At 37.6% G+C, this 22,424-nt stretch overlaps 1 protein-coding gene across 5 annotated transcripts in view; it reads left to right on the top strand.

Annotated features, from left to right (window-relative positions):
* The window catches only part of Rfx3 (regulatory factor X3), a 276,587-nt gene that overhangs the window by 218,913 nt on the left and 35,250 nt on the right, over window positions 1-22,424 (top strand). For all 5 annotated transcript variants that reach the window (XM_060388037.1, XM_060388031.1, XM_060388051.1 and 2 more), the window contains 6 exons: window positions 4,382-4,503; window positions 6,237-6,349; window positions 13,487-13,602; window positions 14,055-14,209; window positions 17,965-18,062; window positions 20,340-20,489. In XM_060388037.1, coding sequence (XP_060244020.1) covers window positions 4,382-4,503; window positions 6,237-6,349; window positions 13,487-13,602; window positions 14,055-14,209; window positions 17,965-18,062; window positions 20,340-20,489 — 754 coding nt within the window. The remainder of the gene's footprint in view (window positions 1-4,381; window positions 4,504-6,236; window positions 6,350-13,486; window positions 13,603-14,054; window positions 14,210-17,964; window positions 18,063-20,339; window positions 20,490-22,424) is intronic.

Raw genomic sequence — 22,424 nt, 5'->3', positions numbered from 1 at the left:
CCGCTCCCAGGATTTGCCCTCAAACTGAAGGTACAAAAATTTGTGGCTTGTACAGTTTCCATTACTACCAAAGACAAATACCTAAAAGGTATCTTTGCCCGTCTTTCAACCCAGTGTTTATTTTGCTGTTGTTACTCTTCTGAGTATCATGAAAATACTCCTTTCCCAGTTCTAACTATTTTTGGGGTTTCCTCTTTTTTTTTTTCTAAGTATTGACTTAAAGTATTTTTAGAGTGTATTTGTATAACTCTTTTCCTTCTATAAGCTGGTTTTCATAAGTTATAAATCTCCCATATAATATTCTATACCTCTAATTAGTGCTTCCAAAAAAACATTATTATTACACAGTCATGTGTTAATTGTATATTTTAAGAGACAATATCGGTTGATTTTAGAGACTTCCACTGCCTGTCATACTGGCCAACTATGTCTCACCAAGGGAGCAAATAATTTTGCTTTTAGGTGGCAGATTTGCTGAGCCCTTTGTGAAAGTAGACTATGGTATAGTATGTATCCTTAGAAAATGTACAGTCTAAGAGTAATAGCTATCATTTCCTTTCAAGTTAGATTTCACTTCCCCTTCATATTCATATCTGTAAGACCAAATGCTGTGTAGAACAAAAAGAACATGATTAAAAATAGTTAGACAAAATCGCAGTCACTGCATAAGCCAATATTAAAACTTCATAATTTTCAATCTATAGGTACTACTGCCAGATTAAATAATTACAGTTTAACTATTTCATCTAAGATACTTAACCTTGAGCAAACATGGTTAGACAAATATGCTATGTTATTACTGATATGAATTTTTGTGTCTAAAAAAGTTCGGCCTGTCAGTAGACTGGGGAAGGGGCATGGGAGGAGAAGAGGGAGAGAGGACAGGATTGGGAGGGGAGGAGGGAGGAGGCTACAGCTGGGATACAAAGTGAATAAATTGTAATAAATTTAAAAAAATAAATTAAAAAGACAAAAAAACTGAAAAAAATAGTTCAGCTAAAATCAATTAAACCCTGAATGAATCAATGAGGAGACAAACAAACACAACTTTCTTCATGATATCACTCAAGTCTGCTAGCCCAGAATGGCCTTGACACTGCTGCTACACAGGTACACAGCACACGTGCTGAGAATAGTCTCAATGTCCTTTAGAGCCACAGGCAGGAACAGGATCAGAGTGCCACTCTTGAAGCATCACAGTACCAGTGCTTCCCTGACTCCGAGCACGGCCACAGCAAAAATAATTTGCAGGTTTTCCCATGAAATGAGAGACCAGGTCCGAGTTCTTTTCTGTCATTGGAGAACAGCAACCAATATTGTGTTCTTGAGGGAAATATCGCCGAAACTATATGAAGAATGCTATTTACTGTACCTGGTTTGTCCTCTGTCCTCTGGCTTTCTTTTTCATTGACTGAATCATTTTGTCAGGGCATCTGAGCATTGCTAGTATGGTGTTCACTAGGTCCAGTCATTTACTATCTTTTAACCAAATAGTGACATCTTTTAAGTGTGTTCTTTTCATGTGTTAGGGGCATTGACATTCCTAATGACCACATATCAGTTGAATTAAGATATTAGTGTAAGGGTTAAATATCTCGGTGCTGAAAACACTAAGTTTCTTTTTTTAAAGACAGAAATGGAAGGATCAAAAGACAAACACTGCAATGTGATTGAAGATATTCCTAGATAATAAAATTATGTTTTTGGCATTTTTAAAAAGTTAAAATCCTTTATTTTCATTATCCTCCTTTTGCATAGTATTTTACTACTTTTTTGGCATAAGAAACAAGAAAAAAACATGCAAATATACAAACATACAAAATTCCAGCAGTAATTAGTGTCATAAGGTATAATAAGTATTGACATATCCTTCCCGAACTTTCTTGTAATACCATCAAAAATAACCAAGCTTTTTTATATTTTTTTATTTTTTATTTTTTTTACATCTTTGCTGTAGCCCCATCCTTCCTCCTTTCCCAATACTACTCTCCTTTTTCCTCCCTCTCAGGAAGAGGGGAGGAGCTCCCTTTCCTATCCATCCCAGCTCATCAACTTGCATCAAAACTGAGCATGTCCTCTCCCCCTGTGGCCTGGCAACACAGTCCTGCCATGGGAAAGTGATCAAAAGCTGGCAAGTGAGTCTGTGTCCAGTGCAGTGCCCACTTCCCTTAGTAGAGGACTCATGTGAAGACTGAACCGCCCATCTGCTACATCTTTGTAGGAGGCCTAGGCCCAGTTCCTTGCATGGTCCTTGGTTGATGATTCAGTCTCAGCAAGCCCCTCTAAGCCCTGGATAGTTGGCTCTGCTGGTCTTCTTATGGAGCTCCTGTCACCTCCAGGTCCTTTTCTCTTCCCTCCCACTTTTCCACAAGACTCCCTATGCATTGTGCAATGTTTGGCTGTGAGTCTTGGCATCTGTTTTGAGACTTTGCTGAGTAGAGCCTCTCAGAGGACAACTCTCACAGGCTCTTGTCTCCAAGTTTAGCAGTGTTGTTCACAGTATCAGGGGTTGGCACTTCCGGGAGGGTGAGCCATTGGTTGGCATTCCATAAATCCCTTCACATCTCATAGGCAGGGTAAATTTGGGGCGGAAGTTTTTGTGGATGGATTGGTGCTCCTGTCCCTCTCCTAGGAGACTAGACTAGGTAGAAGGTGTCCTCTTCAGTCTCTATGGCCTCTGCTACTGGGAGTCTCTTTTTGAGTCCAATAACAAAGCTCTTAAGCTGGCTCCTTTATTAGCAAAAACCCATTGATCCCTTCTTTTTTTCCTTTTTATTTATTCTTTTATATATTACATCCCAACTGCAGTTTTCCCTCCCTCCACCTCCTCCCTTCTCCATGTCAATTCAACGCCCTTTTATCTTTCCTCATAAAAGAGCAGGCCTTCAAGGGACTTCAACCAAACAGGGAATAACAAGCTACAATAAGACCAGGCACCTATTTTCACATCAAAGCTGGATGAGGCAACCCAGTAGGAGGAAAAGAGTCCCAAAGGCAGGCAAAAGAGTCAGAGACAGCCCCAGCAACTAATGTTAGGAATCACACAAGAACATGGAGCTTCGCAACTGTAACATATATGCAGAGGAGCTATAGTCAGACCCATGGTGTTTTGTTATTGTTCTTGTTTGTTTGTTTGTAATATGTGAAATGATGAAAAGTACATTCTGGGCAAAAGAAAAACTATGCTCACTACATGAGTAGGCTGTGCTTGCATAAGGGAGATTTTTAGAGGCTTTTGGAGATAGGGCTGGGCTGCTGCTGGGAGTTGTGCTTGTGATGGTATGGTGGTGCAGGTGTTGGTGATGGTGGTGCCGGTGGTTTTGGTGCTGGTGGTGATTCTGGTACTGCTGGTGGTGATGCCAATGCTTGTAATGGTGTAATGCTTGTGGTGGTGCAATGGTGGTGGTGCTGGTGGCTACACTGATGCTCGTGATGATGGCAATGGTGCTGAGCCTTGTGGTAATGGTGATGGTGGTGCTGGTGCTGGTGGTAAGGATGGTGTGGTGGTGTGGTGCTGGTAGGGTGGTGATGTGGCAATGTTTGTGATGTTTGGTCTCCAAGAAGTGTGGTCTTTATCCCCTACGGCACATTTTATCTATTTTAGTAGCAAGGAACATACATAAAGTTTAGAACTAGGACCTAAAAGCACACCACTCTGCCTTTGATTGCTCTTTGTGGGCATGATTTTTGCCCTGTTTTTAGGGGAACCCTGAGCATTGTGCTTGCTAGTCAAGTGCCCTAACACTGAGCTAAATCCTACCCCAAGTTCTTTTAAGTCTAATTAGACAAACTAGCTTTATAGATGAATTCTTATTTTGTTGCATACTGAAACTTCTGGTCTTTGTATTTGCAACTGTTGATAATAATCAGGGAGATGGATGTGTTGAGATGCGTAAGAGGCTTTAAGAAATGTGAAGAGCAGTCTGATGGGATTTATAGGTATATTAACTAAAAGCCCTTCATTGATATTTCTTTGCAAACTCTTTGATCTTGGTTCATAATGAAATTCCAGTGTATTTATATTTTTTACCTTGAGCTGATGGCTACCACAAGCTACTTTCACAATGTGTCCTACAACTATAGGCACAAGAATCTTTGCCTCTATTGTCCAAAGAAATGCCTCATAATTCTTTCATTCTTACATCAATTTCCGGATTTCCACAAATGAATTTCTTTCTGATCACCCTCCCCTTTTTCTTTTAATATTTGGAAAAAAAAATGTATGCACATAACTACATGAAAGTATCAAGAAGAAACATTTGACAACTATCTTGAGACATTAACAGAACTAGATAAAAACCGAACGCCTTAAAAGTTTGGATAGTGCAATGAAGCAAGGAATAATTTGGTTTGTTTGTTTTTTCCCGTCTAATATTTTTAGGTACAAGCCTATGCAGAAAGTGGATGGGGTTGCAGATGGTTTCACAGGAAGTGGCCAACAGACAGGCACATCTGTTGAGCAAACTGTAATTGCCCAAAGTCAACATCATCAACAGTTTTTAGGTATGTTAAGGTGTAATGCATATTAGTTGCTATTAGGATTTTGGAGAGAACAATAGTGGTCTCTTCTCCAAGTAGAATGTCTTCAGATGTTAACTCCATATAAAGGGGGAGGTGATTTGGTGCTGAAACGATGACATTTAAATGATAGTTCTAGTTCATCTCCATTGAAATATTAAGCTATGTGGAATCTTGAATGCATCTGTCTTAAAAATCTCAGTGCTTTGAAAGTGTTTCCAAGCATTTATATTAGTTTTGGCTTTTGTGATCAAAATCATTGTTGTGTTTATTTCAGCAATAATGTCCAGCCCAAAAGAATTCTCATTTCCCATGTACAAAGTTGCATATCCATATTGTTAGATTAGAAAAGTTATAAACATTTTAAATAATTTATTCTTTTAAATTGAATATGGTGCTTCCGATTTTATAATTTTATAGAGAATATTCACGTTTCTTGTTCCTGAAAGTGTTTGGAAGTAGAGCTTAAACATTTGAATACTTACACTGGAGCCAAAGGAGAAAAAGTGACAGTTCAGTGGACAGCACTTTCATAGATGAGGGTGTGCAGTCTCCAAACAGTGGGTCAGGATAAAGAGATGCTGTCGGAGTGTATGTGTATGCACACATGTGAGTACGTGTTTGTACATCTGTGCGCATGTATGTGTGTCTCTCTGTGTGTGCATGCATGTGCATATGTGTCTGTGTGTGTGTGTACGGGTGTGTGCATGTGTGCTTGCATTGTGTGCATGTGTGTGTGTTTATGTGCACTTGCCAATAAAAACATCTGGAATAGACCAGGTCAGAAAGCTCCTGAACTTGAAACTGTTACAGCAGCATTTCCTAAATCAAAGTGCTCAGATACAGTCTTAATTGACCACTGAGCTTTAAAACAATATCACTTTTTATTATGTAGCTGTAGTTTAGTTTTAATTTTCCAAAAATATTTAAAACAGTTTAGATTTTCTACAATCTATAAGTGATTACTATTTTTCATTTAATTTTGAATTTGTGGTAAGGAACGCACAAAAGTACATTACTAATTATGCAGGGCTATGAGAAAAAGTGAGAGAGTGTGTGCTATGTAAGTTACAGTGTCATCAGTAGAGGGCTAAATGATGTTCTTGTGCAATAGGAACTGTCATAGTGATCTGAAAACAGAAGGGTGATGGGGCAGGTAGCCACCCAAAAGAGCAGGTTGGTGGAAGCGTCTTCTCAGAAGACTGGTGCGATGGCAGGTGACACCATGCTCATGTTGTGAGAGATGATGCGATAGCAGGATGGCATCATTTATCACACCAAATTAATGTTGTGAAGGTTATTTTTGTACTTTTTGGCTATTACCTTTATAACTTTATTATGTAAAAGCTATGAACATAATGAGTTTAAGGGTATGTTTATTTTTATATGGTTGACTAGTGTAATTATAAAAATAACTACAATTGCTACTGGCAAGCTCAGGTTGTTTATTTTTCACTAAGAACCTATCCAATGCCCATTTTAATTAGAATAAAGCTTAGTTCATACAAAATTCACAAGGATACTCCATTCATTCTTATGTTATATGCTAAAAAATCTTACTAAGTCTGGCTAGAAAAGATTAATTTGAAAGTCAGTGATCTTTGGCCCTCTGATCTCTAAATTTTCTTTCCTTTTTAGTCTTCTGAAAATTTCCCTCATTAATCTGTAATTGACAGCATCCACAATAGCTTTTTTCTGTTGTGTTGTCATGGTAACAGATGCATCTCGAGCACTTCCAGAGTTTGGAGAAGTTGAAATCTCTTCTCTGCCAGATGGTACTACCTTTGAGGATATCAAGTCACTGCAGAGTCTTTATCGAGAGCACTGTGAGGTAAGACACTTAAGCATAGTTTGAGCACACACTAAGTTTTGCTACATAACTTGTTCAAACAAAATAATCAGATTTTTCCCCTAGAGAACAGAGAAGTTAGTACTAGTTATTTTGAGCATTTCTTTGAACACTTAATAAAGTCCTTCTTTATTGTCTGAGAGTGCAGAGTGAAGGATGAGTGAGAGTAAGAATACAATTTATTCTCTGTTTCTTAAACTGATCTTTATGTGTTTTGATAGAGCAATTCTACTTCTGGGTCTCTTCCCTACTTACATATGGGTAACACATCAAATATGCAAGTGAATTTATTACATTTTTTTTCATCCAAGAGGTTGCTAATAGCTTCAATATCTAATTATAAGAGCAATTAAGTCTGCTATAATCTATAGTTTGGACTACTATATGCTCATAGGACTGAAAACCCTAAATGAACTCAAATGAAATGAGCTCCAGGATGTTTAATGTTAAAGCCAAAAAGAAAACTAGAAAACTCACGTAACATGTTGTTTGAGTGAAAAAGACCTTAACGTCTTTCTACAAGGAAAAGTAAGAAAATGTTAATGATGTCTGTGATGGTTTGAATCACCCCTTACTCTTAGGTGTTTAAACACTTGGCCCCAGTTGGTGGTGCTGCTTAGGGAGGCCTAGGGGTGTGTGGCCTTATTAGAGTGTTACTGGAGGTGTGGGCTTGGAGAGTGTAAACACTTGGCCATTTCAAGGTTACTTCTTCTGCTTTGTGCCTGTGGTGAACCCTCTACTTTCCACTCCTGCTTCCACATCTTTGGACTGCCTTCATGGATTCTAGTCATCTGGACCACAGTCCCAAATAACCTCTTCCATCTATAAATTGCCTTGGTTATGGTGTTCAATCACAACAACAGAAAGATAACTAATACAGAAATCAGTCTTAGAAAGTATGTTAGCTGTGAAGAACCTAACTATCTTAGTTTCTGGAGGAACGTAGAAGACTTTGGAATTTTGGACTAGAAAAGTTTTAAATGGGGCTTAATAGGGTCAGTCTAGTAAGAGCTTCAAAGACAATAGTGCTGAGAGCTATGTGGACTGTCAAAGCCCAGCTGAAGATGCTTCAGAGTAGAACAATATTTGACTGGATTATAGACTGTTCCTTTGGTTTGGGGGCAAAGAATTGGATGGTTTTTGCCCATGCTCCCAAGAACTTGCCTAAGGCTAAATTTAAAAGTATTGAACTCATATTATTAGCAGAAGAGATTTCTAGATAGCATAATATCAACTCGATCTCATTTATTATTACTCATTCATAAGCAGGCCTACAATGAAAAAGAACAAAGGGTGCTGCAGAAAAACATACAAAATGTACAGAGATCAAAAGGACACTGAAAGGCTTAATGTTATTGCCAAGGCTTGTCTGTAAGAGAGACTGCAGTAGTTAAGGAGATTAGGGCCATTAAGGATAGGTCAGATCTGCAATCCAAGAAAGGGAAGGTCCTCTTAGGGCAAGACCTCTTATATTTCTTGGGCTCCTGGAAAGCAACAACAATCAAATGCTGCTACTGATATGTATCAAGGGTGTCAGGGTACATCCAACTCTGACAGCCCAACTTGTCTGTGTTGTCCTTGTGTGGATGGCTCTGGAGTCAAGGATAAAGAAGTTGTGGAATCTCCCTCTGGTTTCACAGAGCTGCTGAGCCCAGGCAACATGTGGCAGGAAATCCCTACCTGGAGGCTCTAAGAGGGAAGGGGCCCTGAAAGGTCAGAATGTGAAGCTGTGTAGGTAAACCCTGGCTTGTAATGAGACCCTAAAATGTTGGAGATGGCAGAGTGATGAGACACCTGCCAAGGAGAGCTGCACATTGGGGCATGGAACCAGCCCAAGAGAGGAAGGAGAACTAGAGGGGAGAGCCATCTATGCCCTTTGACATCAGTTGTAGCATTAGAGAATTTGATGTTTGCTATAATATTTTCAGTCATGTTTTGATGCAGTATTTTCTTGTTATTACCCTATTTCTTTCTTTTGGAATGGTGATGTATATTCTGTGCCATTATATATTAGAGGTATGTAATTTTGATTTTACAAGTGGTTACAATTAAGAGATTGCCTTGAATCTTAGAAGAGACTCTGGACTGCAACTTTTAAACTGGAAAACTATGAGGACTCTAAAAGTTGCTCTAGATGTGTTTTGCTTTATGATATGGCTATGCTATAATGAGGGTCAGGACGTGGGATGTGGTGATTTGAGTGAAACGTCCCCCATACTGTTGGGCATTTGGCCTTCAGTTGGTGGTGCTGTTGGGGGAGGCTTAGCAGGTGTGGTCTTTTGGAGAATGTTTATCACTGGAGATGAGCCACGGGAGTTTAAAGGCTCCCACCATTTTGAGTCTGCTCTATCTGTTTTGTCCTTATAATTCAAGATGCGCCCCCTTCCTTCTTGCTTCTGGCTTTGCTATGCCTTTATGGGCTCTAACTCTTGTGAACCATACGCCCAAATAAACTTTCTTCTGTAAGTTGTGTTGGTCATGGTGTTTTATCACAGCAATGGAAAAGTAACTATGTAGAACTTTACAAAAAAACAAACAAACAAAAAGTGGAGGCCATGCTCAGGAGAGTCAGTTTTCCAATGGACCCTTTTGAATACCACAAATGTATGATACTATTAAAAAATAAGGTGAACATATATTTAATAAGTACTTTAGGTCTTCTTTTTAGGGACTCTTTACACCGATTTTAGAATTTAAGTAGCTTTGTCTCAGGAGTATATGTGATCTGCCTGCAGATGATTAAGCCGTGATTTCTAGAAAGCTCCATCTGAGTGTTAACAGTGAAGGATGAATTAAGTTTCAGGTTAAGACTGTATAGATTGTTTGCGGGCTTGGTTGCTTAAGGCTTCTCTTGGTGTTTTATTCCCTTACTCCTATTCTCCCTCTCATGTTAGCATTGCTGACATTGTCTAGGAAGGAGGCCTTCTCCATTCCAATACATTTATACATCTCAAATTCACCTGGTAGAAAGGAGCTGATGTGTTGCACAGAGTTTTCTTCAGTGACTTTAGAATTTAGCTAACTTTATTCTAGGAGTGTTTGCGATCTGATTGCAAATTGAAGAGTAGCCTGTAATTTCCGAAGACGTTCTCCTGACTGTTGACAGCTGGCAGCAAAGGATGAAATAGGAAGTTTCAGTTTAAAAGCATGGATAGATTTTTTTTTTCCTTGCTCCAGAGTGCTTGAGTGAACCACAGTGCTTGTCAGAGATGCTAGGTTACTGACAACCAAGAGTGAGTCCTCTCCTTATCCGCATCTTGTATGGTGGAGTGTCCCTCAACACACCTTGCTCACCCCCAACACTTCTGGCATCGTATCTAGAATTCATCTCCCTTTGATATTTTCCCGAGTGTTGGAGTATTTCTAGATCATCATCATATACATGGAGAAAAATCCCTTTTACCCATCGTATTCAATGAAAATTATCTGAAGATTCTTCAAACAATTCCTTGGTTGTCTGTATTCAGATAAAGCTGTCTGTAAGCAGCTTAGCTTATACAAATATAATGCAGATTTTTTTGAGTGACTCATATTTATTCAGAGTGTAAATTGGAGTATAATTATTTACATTGCTAAAGAGTGTACAGTGAGATCATTCTAAGCAACAGACGCCTCCAATAAGATTAAAATAGTATTTAGATTATAAAACTTTCATGAAAATTCCAATTGTGATGAATCAATGTGAAGAAATGGGACACTCATAATATAATTAATCTGTGTAGGAAATGGCAGTCCACAAAATAAACCCCATTTGTAAGTAATCAGTGCTTATACTATCTCTCGCGGAGCAGAGTGGCATGTTTAGAAGAGAAAAACTCTGATTTTTACAGATGAAAAAAAAAGCTGCCTGGATCTCAGATTCAGTCCTGTAGTCATTTGCCATAAGTTGGTACAATATAGATTGTTTTGATTTTTATTTGCCTCAATAATTGAAAATTGGATGAAAAAACATAGTATTTTAGTCACTTACAAAGCTGCTTTACATGAGGCTGATGTTGCTGTCATTTTCAAAGAGTTAATTTGATATTAATCTGAAAATAGTGGATTTATGATGCGCTGAAATTGCGTTATTTTACTCCATATTTTCCACAGTTTATATTTTTAAGGAAGAATTGTTCTGCTATTTGAAATTCTTGTCTGTATTTATTAAGGTATGTTTACAATCATTAGTTTTAGTCTTGGCGGTATCTAAAGTATTAACTGTCTCATACTTTAGAGACCTCTCATGAAGTATGCCTAAGCTGCAGTTCAGAGAGCAAATGTAAGAACTTCCTTCTGGGGAGGTTTTGATTTCATATGAAATGAGGGACAACTATGTTTACCTTGTTTTCAGAGCCTCCCTTTCCTGTTATTTAGTCTTACTGAAAATTTTTATAATTAGGTTGCTTCATTTTCACTCTCTGACAACTTGCAGCATTCCCTGCTTGTTCTCAGAACATTTCCTCCACATACATGCTTAATGTCTGAATTAGCCTCAGGGTGTTGTCTCAATCTTTAAGCCAGATTCATATAAGGGGCACATCCTAGAATTATGATGTTACAGCTTACTTCTTCCTAAAAATTCAGGTGAACTCTAGGATGCCCCCATATTCTCTGCCTTCTGCGGACTTTCCTAGATCCTGGTGGGATCTTGTTAGTTTTCAGTTATTGGTGGTATCTTACCCATTCTGCTGACTTGTACTGCCTCTGCACTTCATCCTTTTAACATTCAGCATTGTAGAAAAATTTCCCTTTGGCTTCCTGTTTGCTGCTCTCTGAAAGTTCTATATAAATAGTTTGCACTGGCAGACTGAAATTAAGTATGCTCATCAAAAGTCAGTAGAGTAGGTGACAGTTACTGACATCATCAACAAAGAAAAAAGAAAACACCTCGAAATTGATGCTAGAAACTAAACTTAAAGTAAAACTCAAGGCAAGAACCCCACAGTTAGAAAAAAGTACTGTAAAGCTGATCTATAAAAGGAGTGCACAGAAGTAAAATTGTATGCTGTGGTGGAGAATGCAGGCTATTATATGGCCAAATATGGCTCTTATGGGTATCCCTTTTAATTTCAGGAGGATATTGGTACCTAGAGGATTCTTGACTCCAGTTCATATGTTACTTCTGCCTGGCTAGGACCTGTGATCAGCAGCCTTGAAAAGAGTTAGTGCAAACCTTATCCCCATCTTCCACACACGGGCAACTCTGTGTGGGCAGACAATAACTCTGAATGTCTGCCTTCTCAGATGTCCAATTGTCACCCACCTGAGAACACAGGTGTTAGATGCCCCACCGACACCCACCTAAGAACACAGGTGTTGGAGTGCTTTGTCCTTCCTGGTCTGGAGTAAGCTGAGTGGTGTGACAGTTTCATTTGTCAAGTTCTCTATATTTACCCTGGAAGAGAGTCTCAAAGAGGGATTATTTAGATCAGGCTGGCCCGTGGGCATGTCCATGTGAGAATCCTGATTACATTAGATTGGATTGGATTTTAATAACATCTTATTTAACACAGAGTGTGAAAACAATGTAACCTAACATGGAGGTAATATAAATATTAATTACTTTCAAATTTAATACATTTTTAATGTTATGCCTTGTCATTTAAAATAGAATATAAAAATAAAAACATTGTTAATTTTTATTTTTTCTCAAATCTTTGAAATGTTATATTTCATCAAGGAATTATAATATATAAACTATTTATCAGCTATTGTATCATTTTTTAACTTTGAAATGCAGTTTATATCACCAAAAATGGAAAGAAAAAAATATTAACTTTTATTAATTTTTATGTATCTAAAGTATACAGAATTCAGTTGATCACATAATTAGTATATGTTTTCTTTTTTCTTTTGCTGTGATAGAATATCATGACCAGGAAAACTTATAGAAGAAGTTTATTTGGGACCCCAAGGGACAATAGACTGTCATGGCAGGGAGATATGACACCTAGTGGAGGCAGGGCAGCAGGGGCAAGAAGCTGAAACTCAAATCTTGAATCACAAGCACAGAATACAGATAGAGAACTCAAAATGGCACAAGTCTTAAAATTCTCAAGGCCCACCTTGTTGTCCTCCAGCAAGGCCACACCTCCTAAGCTTCCCCAAACAGTGCTGTCCATTGAGAACAAGTAGCCAAATGTCGGAGACTATGGGGGTCATCATACAAACCACCAAACATTCTGAAATACAGTGTGTTATTTCAACATGGAAACAATATAAACAGGAGTAGCTAATGTTTGGACTTTTCTTTTGGAGTCTTTAAAACCCAATCTTTTGTCAGAAGCAGTCCCTGTTCCCATTACTATGGAACCCACTTGGACACTGAACTGCCGTGGGCTACATCTGTGCAGGGGTTCTAGTTTATGATCACCTCCCCCTGAGGGGGAAGCAGCCTTACCAGGCCACAGAGGAAGACAATGCAACCACTCCTGATGATGAGACCTAACAGACTAGGATCAGAAGAAAGAAAAAGAAACCCTCCCCTACCAGTGGACTTGGGGAGGGGCATGCGTGGAGAAGAGGGAGGGAGGGAGGGAGGATTGGGAAGGGAGGAGGGAGGGAACTAGAGGGGGGATACAAAGTAAATAAAGTGTAATTAAAAATAAAATTAAATTAAAATTAAAAAAAAAACAATCTTTTCATTTCAACAAGAACACACTCTATAGCCAAATCATTACTACTTATTTTTGTTCTTTTGTTACTGAGTCATTGGAATATGGTGGTATTAGTATTTCAAAATATAAATGATTACTAAGTTATTTGATTTTATATTGTTTTACTCTATCTTTGAAGTGCAATATACAGTCATTTCAATATGTAATTGATATGAGAGCTAGTGATTTTAGATACTATACTGTTCTTTGAGTCTAACAAAGTCTTGAATCTGCAGTGTGCCTTTGGTGCCCACTGTCCTTGGTTATTGTTTTTGCAGTGGCCTGATTTCAAGGTTCAGTAGGTACGTGTGGTTAGTGGGAGTCCCTACAAACAAGATATCAGTCATGGAAGGAGTTAAATACATACGGGATGGTTCATACCATGTAGGAATTGTAGTTGCCTTAGCGGGAGCATCTGATGGCAAAAGAACAAACTAGGGGAAGTAAAGCAAGTATTATGGTTTGGTCATTTTGTTTTTAGGCAATATTGGACGTTGTTGTGAATCTTCAGTTTAGCCTGATAGAAAAATTGTGGCAAACATTCTGGCGCTATTCTCCCTCTACTCCAACTGACGGCACTACCATTACTGAATCAAGGTCAGAATCAATATGGTTTTCTGATTTATCTTCACGATGAAGTAGATGTCACTGCTAATAAAGTAGAGATATGTATACCAGTTGTGAACTTCACCTGATAACAATGAGTAGACTGATGCTTTGAACAGCCTAGGGATAAACCACAGACTGCTCTGCTGAGGTTAGTGTGTGCACAGCTCCCACTTTATTGATTTGGGGAACTATTAGATATATGTCATGCTAGTACATTAGCATCCTGTCTGCCTTTCAGACCATAAGAAGATATTAATGTGTGCAGGTCACCCTGGGGGTGTGTTTGTATGTATACATACATCTGTATCCAGCCATATGACCCCAGTGCAGTGATGCTATAGTTCTAACCTCAGTAATATTTGATAAACTATTTTTTAAAGTCCATTTTCTGTTTTATCCTCATTTGCCATCTATTCATTTGCGACATTTATTCACACCAGCAATCTGAGTGAAATAGAAAGTCGACTTCCGAAAGCAAAGCTGATAACTCTGTGCAAACATGAGTCTATCCTGAAATGGATGTGTAACTGTGACCATGGGATGTACCAGGCTTTGGTGGAGATTCTCATCCCCGACGTCCTTAGACCCATTCCTAGTAAGTTAAATGGAGACAAGTACGGATGCTTTTGTTCTCATACATACCACCCAAGAAATTTTGGGGATTGATGTTGCAATCAGGAATGATCCTAATTTCATTTTAAATTTGTCAAATAAAAAACATGTAGCATAGAGAATATTGCATGAAAGAAGGCTAGAGTGACACTATACTAAAGGGGAAATTACATGTTTTCCAGTCTTTTACATTATTATTATTTTTAAAAAAGCTAACCTACAGCTATGATACCCTCACTCAACTAATTACAAGAACACCATTAGCTTAGTCACCCATGTGAAATTATTCTACTCAGGCTTTAGTCCGCAGCACATAGCCAAAAAATATTCAAATCTCAATTGCAGGCTGCTCCCTTTCATGGTTGCTTAGAGTTTGAAATGGATTGACTGTGGTTTCCAGTAGAGTTGAATTCCTTTATAAAAGCTCAGGCTCTGTCACCTGTATTATCATTTCCATTTACACTGATGGTTAACTAGGATTCTGAGAGAAAAATCTACACAAGCATTGTGCCCCACCTTGAAGCAAATGGGAAATGCATGGATCACTCATAAGCCAGTGAACAAAACTGGCTTCTGAACTTGTAGATGTAAATGGCGCTACACACACTGTTAGGGGCAGTCAGACTACCTAAACCTTCGTTTGGATGAGCCTTACTAGTGACCTTAACTTCGAAAGAAATGGGACTGTGATGTTAATAAAGTAAAAGCAACCTTTTAGCTCATGACATTGGCAGCTATGTACTTTAAAAATGCTACTCACCAATTATTTGTTATGTTACTGTGGAAAGTATATAAATAGAGTTTAGAAGAAGAAAACAGGAAGCTGTTAACATTTGTGTGTTTACATTTGTAAAGACAAAGAAACAGTGAAAGGTATAAATTCTTTTATATATTCACTTGCTTAAAATTGATGCTTCTACACATTTACAAGCTATGCCAATCAGTGTGCATTAATACATGGAGAAGAAAGTAAAAAACAAAAGAAATCCCACTGGCATTATCTTAACACTTTATATAAATTGTTCATGTGTCCCACACTATTCCAGGTTATGTGACTGAAAAGGTTGATAAAAAATGATACTGTCACAGAAATTTTCACTATGTCGATTTCTGCTGGGTTTTGTTCCAGAATTTGATTTTCCCACTACTCTCCTGCTCCTTGTGCTCCAAGTGTTAATCTCTAGAGATGTTTAAAAGAAGTTGCATAGGCTAGCTCATTAGCCTCTGACATCTGGCTGCTGACACCCCGTTTCTCTCCTGAGATGCTAGCAGGGATGCCAGCTCTTTATTTTTTTTTTTTCAAGGCGAGTCAACAGCACCATTACTCATTAAACAATTCTGCAACCATGTGCTTTTGTCTTAGCGTTGTAAGAGTTTAACAGTTCCCTAATTTAAATCATGCACCAATTGTAGTTTACTTTAAGCCTTGGAATTTTAAGTATATAATATACTTGCCCTTTGTCTTTTTAAAAACTGTGATTAGAAAAGTGGTTTATAGTCTGTCAAAGAGTTTGTCTCTACACTCACCAGAAAATGGAATCGTTTCATTTCTCTGAAATTACAAGATGCATTAATGTGCTTCTCTACAAAAGAAATGTAGGGAATTTAATTTCCATTTTACAGTAAGGCTCAACAATGTAATGCTTAAAATACAATGTAGATAGCTACTGCCGGGTGAGGTGCGTTTTAATACTGATCTTGAGCAGGCTGAGGCAGCTTAGCTTTGGAATAGATTTTAAATACCAAACCATCCATTTATGAGTCTTTAGAAGCTGTCAGAGTCAGTCTGCACCATTTCGATTTTATATGAATCCCTACAGAGAGAACAAACTTAATTTTATTTTTAAAAATTGTATTTCTTGGCTACTAGTACTTCACTCTACCATTTTCTGTCCAGATGGGATTTCTTTTTTTAGCTAAAAAGTCTGCACATCATACTAATTTAAAGTCAGCCTGAAGCGCCTATATTCTAAAATACATTCACCCGAAACATAGAAGAAGGAAATTAAGTGTGAATTATTGAATAAGAATTCAACTGGTAACACTATAAATTGGCAACTGGGAATATAATAAAAGGTTGGCTAAAATATCATTTAGTACAAAAAAAGTAAATACCTAAACTTTTTAATATACAAAATGTATCTTTTTATGTTATAATCTCCTTTCCATCAAAAATGTCTAGATAAAATAGGGTATGTGTGGAATACTTTAAAAATAACATTAGAATTAGTGGGGTCCTTTATAATTAACTCATTATTATATTAAGTATAGAACAAATAGAACATGTAAGTTGCCATATTATACCTTGAACAAAATTTAACAGAATTTTAAAACAGGCTGTTAATTTTTTTCACCCTTTTCATTTCCATTCATGCCTGCACTCCATGACTCTAAACAACAGAAAGATAGTGTTTTTTGTTTTTTGTTTTTTTCTTTTCTTTTCTTTTCTTTTCTTCTGTTTTGGCTAAGGTAGGATGCTTTCAAGATTTCAAAAGATTTCCTCTCAAGAAATTTCCAGTTCAGCCTGGTTAAGAGTCTGTATTCTTTTCTAATCAATATTGAGGCAATTTCAGTCTCTACCATCCAGTTACATAAGTTAAAACAACAACGTCAACAATAAAAACTGAGTTTTTTATTATTGTTAAATTTTAAATCTTTTTGTAACTTGAATATGCCAAATTCCCTCTAAAAACCTGTTTTGGCAAAAGTAACCAATAAGAGTGTCAAGACTCCCATGAGCATAGAAAGGAAAGCGTAAGGACTCCAGTCCTGTTGTATGTTCAGCATGGATAGTTGGCCAAAAGAGAACTTCTTTCTCACAGTATACCACAGACCTGGGCACTACCAGACAGTGTGGAACCTACAGAGTGTAGTTTTGTGTTGTGGGTGCGTTAAGCATTTATTAAACACCTAAATCTATACCTAAATATAGCCCTCATATAGGCACAAAGAAATTAAAATAACATTGAATGACATTTTGAATAGACTCAGTGAGCAGATCCTTTTTTACATAGTTAGCAATGATAACTGAAGATGCTTCTCGTCATTTCATGACCACTGTAAAGTTCTATCATGGGACCTGTCCCTATTACAGGCTTTAACAATCTAGGATTGGTTGTTTTGATAATATCTTAGTAACATGGCTCCCATGACAGCAACTTTAACACACTGGCCTTTTAGCTCTACCTACCATGTGGAATTGGAATAGTCATTTAAAATTTTTGCTCACACAGTTCTAAATTTTACTCTACTTTGAACAAAGTTTAAACACTCCAAATCATAGGCTTTATGGTAAAATGTCATATATAGACAAAAACAAAGCTCTGCACTGTGTTTCATCTTAACTAACAATATAAAATAAGATTGAGTTTGAGACCAAGATGGAAAATTTACAAAGAAAATCTTAGCCCCCTTGATTACAGAACTATTCATGAAGTTTTGTCCAGGGTAGAAAACCCCATAAAGTCTATTCACAACTGGTATATGTCGTCATAAATAGAAAGTTTTGAATGTTTTCATTTTCCGTCAGTTTCTGAGGGAAAAATAATTTTAAAAGTCAAAAGTATTATTTTTAGATGCACTAAGAAATTAGAAATGATATTACTCTTTAGTCAATGAATATAATATAAAATCTGCTATGTGCTATGAACATAGTATAAACGTATATTTCCCTTGTTCCAGCTTAAAATTAATAGTCTTGGATATCTTTATTGTTCTGCCTTTATTTTTATTATTCAGGTGCCTTGACCCAAGCCATTCGAAATTTTGCAAAAAGCCTTGAAGGTTGGCTTTCAAATGCCATGAACAATATTCCACAGAGAATGATTCAAACCAAGGTATGGTTATGTCCCATGTGTGTATGGGTGTGTGTGTGTTTACACTTGCTTAAGAAACTATATCTTTAGTAATATTCTCATAACTGATCTTTATATACAAGTAACAGAATATTTTGTAGTACTAACATGGATATTGTAGTTCAGAGCTGTTCCTCATACCTGGAGGAGTCTAGATTCCATATTACCCCTTTCTGGCATAAGCCCATGGCAAGATTAGACAGAGACTAACCTTTCACTTGGCTGCCTAAAAGTCACATTTGTTGCTTTTGTTAATGTATCCACCATTCGACTCCAACAGGGTATCTTTTTTTCTTCAAAATCTGTTGTATTCCTAATAATACCTCAAATAGCTGAAATCACTGACCTCAGTACCATCAAAGTGAATGCCCTAGAAGACTGCCTGCACCACTGGCCATCTTGTGAAATTTCAGGTTTAATTAGGTGTTTACTGTTGTAGAGCAGAGCTGCTGCTTTTTCACTGTGGCATATATGCAGCTGTTTTTCTGCTGAGCTCTCAATCAATGGGACAGTTTACCCTGGCTGAGGAGAGAACGTTCTAGTGAGTAGCAATAGCACTAAAATGTCCATGTACAACCCCTTAAATAAGTTTCTGTACCATCTTGCACAAGCTGCTTAACCTCTTACATCATAACTTGTTGAGGTGGCAGTTGAACAATGTAATATACAGAGGACACTTAACCTGGTGCCGGGTATATTCAGTGTACTCAATGCATATAACCATAAAAATGGAAAACCATTATCTCTTCAAGTGCATGTGAGCTTGTGTAAATACTCCATACAGTCATAAAACTTCTCACATTCAGATGAGCCACCTTGACAGTGTCAACACATTATTCTACTCAACTGATTGTTCAAATAAATGTTTCTTATGTACCCATAAAAACTTAGTACAATATGATATGTCCCTATAACTATGTTAAGGCTTCTGGCATATTTTGGAAGACTGGAGTCACATCCACTACGTATCTAGCATTTCTGTGAGATCATGAGAACTAGATATTTATTTAGAGATGTTGTTTTCATTCTCTTTGGTATTTTTCAACATGGGCTAGCTCATTCACTGTCTCATTAGACAACAAATATTCACCAGGTAAGGCAATAGAGCACTTGGCCAGTATGTGTAACGCCCTGGATTCAACCACTATAGTGTTGGGGGACAAGGAAGGAAAGGAACAGTTTATGGCAAGGGTGTACGGAATAACTAAGTTTATTTCTAAAGATGCAAACAGAGTTGAGAAAAACAATGATCAAGCATCCCACAGCTAGCAATAATGAAAAGTTGTCATCAGATCTAGGTGTGAAATAGCTAAGGGCTGAAATTCATAGCCTTAGGAAACATCCTTCAAGTTTCTCCAGTTGTAGCCTTGTTAAAGGAAAGAACACAAACTTGTAGGGAGTTACACTCTGACCACTGTGGTCATGTCCTTAGTCTCCTAGCAATGCTCACAGTTGATTAACTCTACCTGGGAGCTTGGGACCAAAGGAAGAGTTACTGTCACCCATGGCAGCCTTTCCGGCCATGGGGATGGTGGAGGTGAATGGAAGGGAGATTGTTTTCAAAGGTCAGTGTAAATTTCCCTCATAGCCCATTTAAAGAAATTTAAATTTTTATGTAGAGACAGACAGACAAAGAGACAAAGAGAGATCTTCTACTTGCTGGTCTGATAAATGTATCCAGTCATAAAAACTTTGAACTTGCTTGTTTCACCAAGTCTACCAACTTGTAAACTTAAAGTCCTAAGGATGAGTGTGAATGACACTGCTCTGAAAAGTATTTTTGTCCAGTTAACAATAATAGATCTTTACAGTTTGCTTTTCCAAATAAAAAGAAATGTTCTTACTTGTCTAGTTTCTATTCTAGTTGTCCTAAAAAAAAATAAGTGGAGGAGGGAATTAAAGCAAACATTTCCTACTTTTTAAAACAATGTAATTTCTTGTTGTGGTTCAATAATTAGCTTCCAAGACTTGTTTAATTATTGCTGCACTCAGGTGTCAAAGTGTGGGAGTTTGTTTTAGTGTTGACCTCAATGTACTCAAAACTAAATAATTCTTTGTTTAAGAATCTTAAATGCTATATAATTAACAAATAAACTATTTCCAAATGAATTTGAAGTATATCTAAAGAAATCTGTTAAATTTGACTGAAGTAAAACAAAATTTAGAGATTGCAGTAGTTTCTTTTGTGAGACAAATGGGTGCGGGGAAGAAAAGAGAAAAATTAGACACAACCCACCCTGTTTGCTTGGGTTTCCATAGGTTGCCGCTGTAAGTGCCTTTGCCCAGACTCTGCGAAGATACACATCGCTCAATCACCTGGCCCAGGCAGCCCGCGCCGTGCTTCAGAACACTTCCCAGATCAACCAGATGCTCAGTGACCTCAACCGCGTTGACTTTGCCAATGTCCAGGTACTGCCTCCTTGCAAATCCTGTCTTTTGAAGAATGGTGTCAGTTACTCTAACCTAAGACCATCTGATTGTGCACTGACAGAATCGGTGTTCACAGTCTCCTCAAGGATGGGTGTTATAGACAGAGCTTTACTGACCCCTCTGTTTTGTGAGGAAAGACAGCTGAGGTTTATGAACTAGTAGGCAATAGAATACATCCAGGTTTGCCAAGGATAATCAAGATCGGAGTCACTGAAGTCAGGCAGAAAATTACACTGGTCTATGTGTGAGAATTTGAAAAACTATTTAACTGCTCTCCTTTCGTTTTCCCAGCTATAACAACTACATTAGGTTGTTTAAATAATGATTTGTACCCTTGCAAGCAGGCACTTACTTCTTTTATTTGTTATAGGAACCCGCCTTGAAGAACTAAGAACCTCTATTTTGAAGTGTATTGCAGATACCTGAGAAAATTCTCTCTCTTAAAGAATTAACTGCAGTAAGACTGGACGCTTGGGTTCACATTTTTTTTTTAATTTTTTTCTAACCCTCATTCTGTACCATACACTTAGAAATAACTAATGTAGGTTCTTTATGGAAGTATAAGAAATATATTATTTATGATACTAAAATAACAAAGCTAATTGTTACTATATAAAAGTTGATAACACTCCTGACCTAAAGTGTAAGCAACAAAGTAAAAAATGCATAACTAAACACAATCCAAATTTAAAACTTGTGAAACTAACAAGAGACTACATAAAGAAAATAAAAAAGGCAATGCAAAGAATGTTAGACGCTTGTAAATACCCTATACATAGAGTATATAAAGAACTACTCTGCAACCCATTAATTAAAAAAATCTGATTTTAAAATAAAATAAAATTATCAGCATTGACCACCAGGGGAGGAGGAATCAAAACCATGAGGCAGTAACATTTTGTGCACACCAAAATGGATGTGGTTGAAGATAGAAAATAGCAGTTTTGGTTCCTGGACCACTGGAGAAATTAGCAGTTCATGAGCAGTTGCTGAGAATGTAAAGTGCTACAACCACTGAGACATTCTGGCATTTCTTCAAAAAGATAAATATATACTCACCATATGACTGAGCAGTCCACTGCTTGGCAGATAGCTAGGAGAAAGGGAGACATGGCCACACAAGCTTACCAATCCGTGTCTAAAATACTTGGACTGGATTGTTTGGCTCTTTTTGAGATTTAAGTTTTAAGCATTCAACACTCTGAAGTGTGTTTCAAATTTTGGATCTTCAGATTAGAGATCCTCAATCTGCATTTCAGTGTTCAAGCATCATTGTTCCAATTAGACAACCCAGGTGTTCATTACCTGATAAACATGTGCTTTTTCCATAAGGGGGACATTCCCTGGGCAAGGAAAGAGCTTCTGAAGGCTTGATCGAGCCTTGGAAACATGTTATATGAAGGAGAGATGTTATATGTTTCAATTTATACGAAATGACCTGAACAGACCTTAGAAGTAGAAAATAGGTTTCTCAATGGATAGGGCTGTGGTATTACATGGAATGGGAGATTATAAATACAGTGGATATGGGACTTCCTTTTGAGGAAAAGTATACTTTACGTAGGTAAATTGTGCAGTTATTTCTTCAAGATCAAAATCTATACACCTAAAGAAGATAAACAAGAAAGAGGACCCAGAATACGATGACCAATCCTCACTTAGAAAGACAAAGGGGATGGGCATTGGATGTAGGAGCAAACAAGTAACAGGACAGGAGCCTACCACAGAGGGCCTCTGAAAGACTCTACCTAGCAGTGTATCAAAGCAGATATTAAGACTCATAAATCATAAAAAAGGGCGGGGGGAGTTAATATGACCTGGAGAGGACAGGAGCTCCACAAGGACCAAATATATCTGGGCACAGGGTTCTTTTATGAGACTGTTTCTCCAAATAAGGACCATGTGTGGATACAA

The sequence above is a fragment of the Meriones unguiculatus genome, chromosome 1 (assembly GCF_030254825.1).
Source record: "Meriones unguiculatus strain TT.TT164.6M chromosome 1, Bangor_MerUng_6.1, whole genome shotgun sequence".
NCBI classification, from domain to species: domain Eukaryota; kingdom Metazoa; phylum Chordata; class Mammalia; order Rodentia; family Muridae; genus Meriones; species Meriones unguiculatus.
Note: the sequence above shows the minus strand (reverse complement) of the source record. Positions and strands in the feature narration are given on the sequence as shown.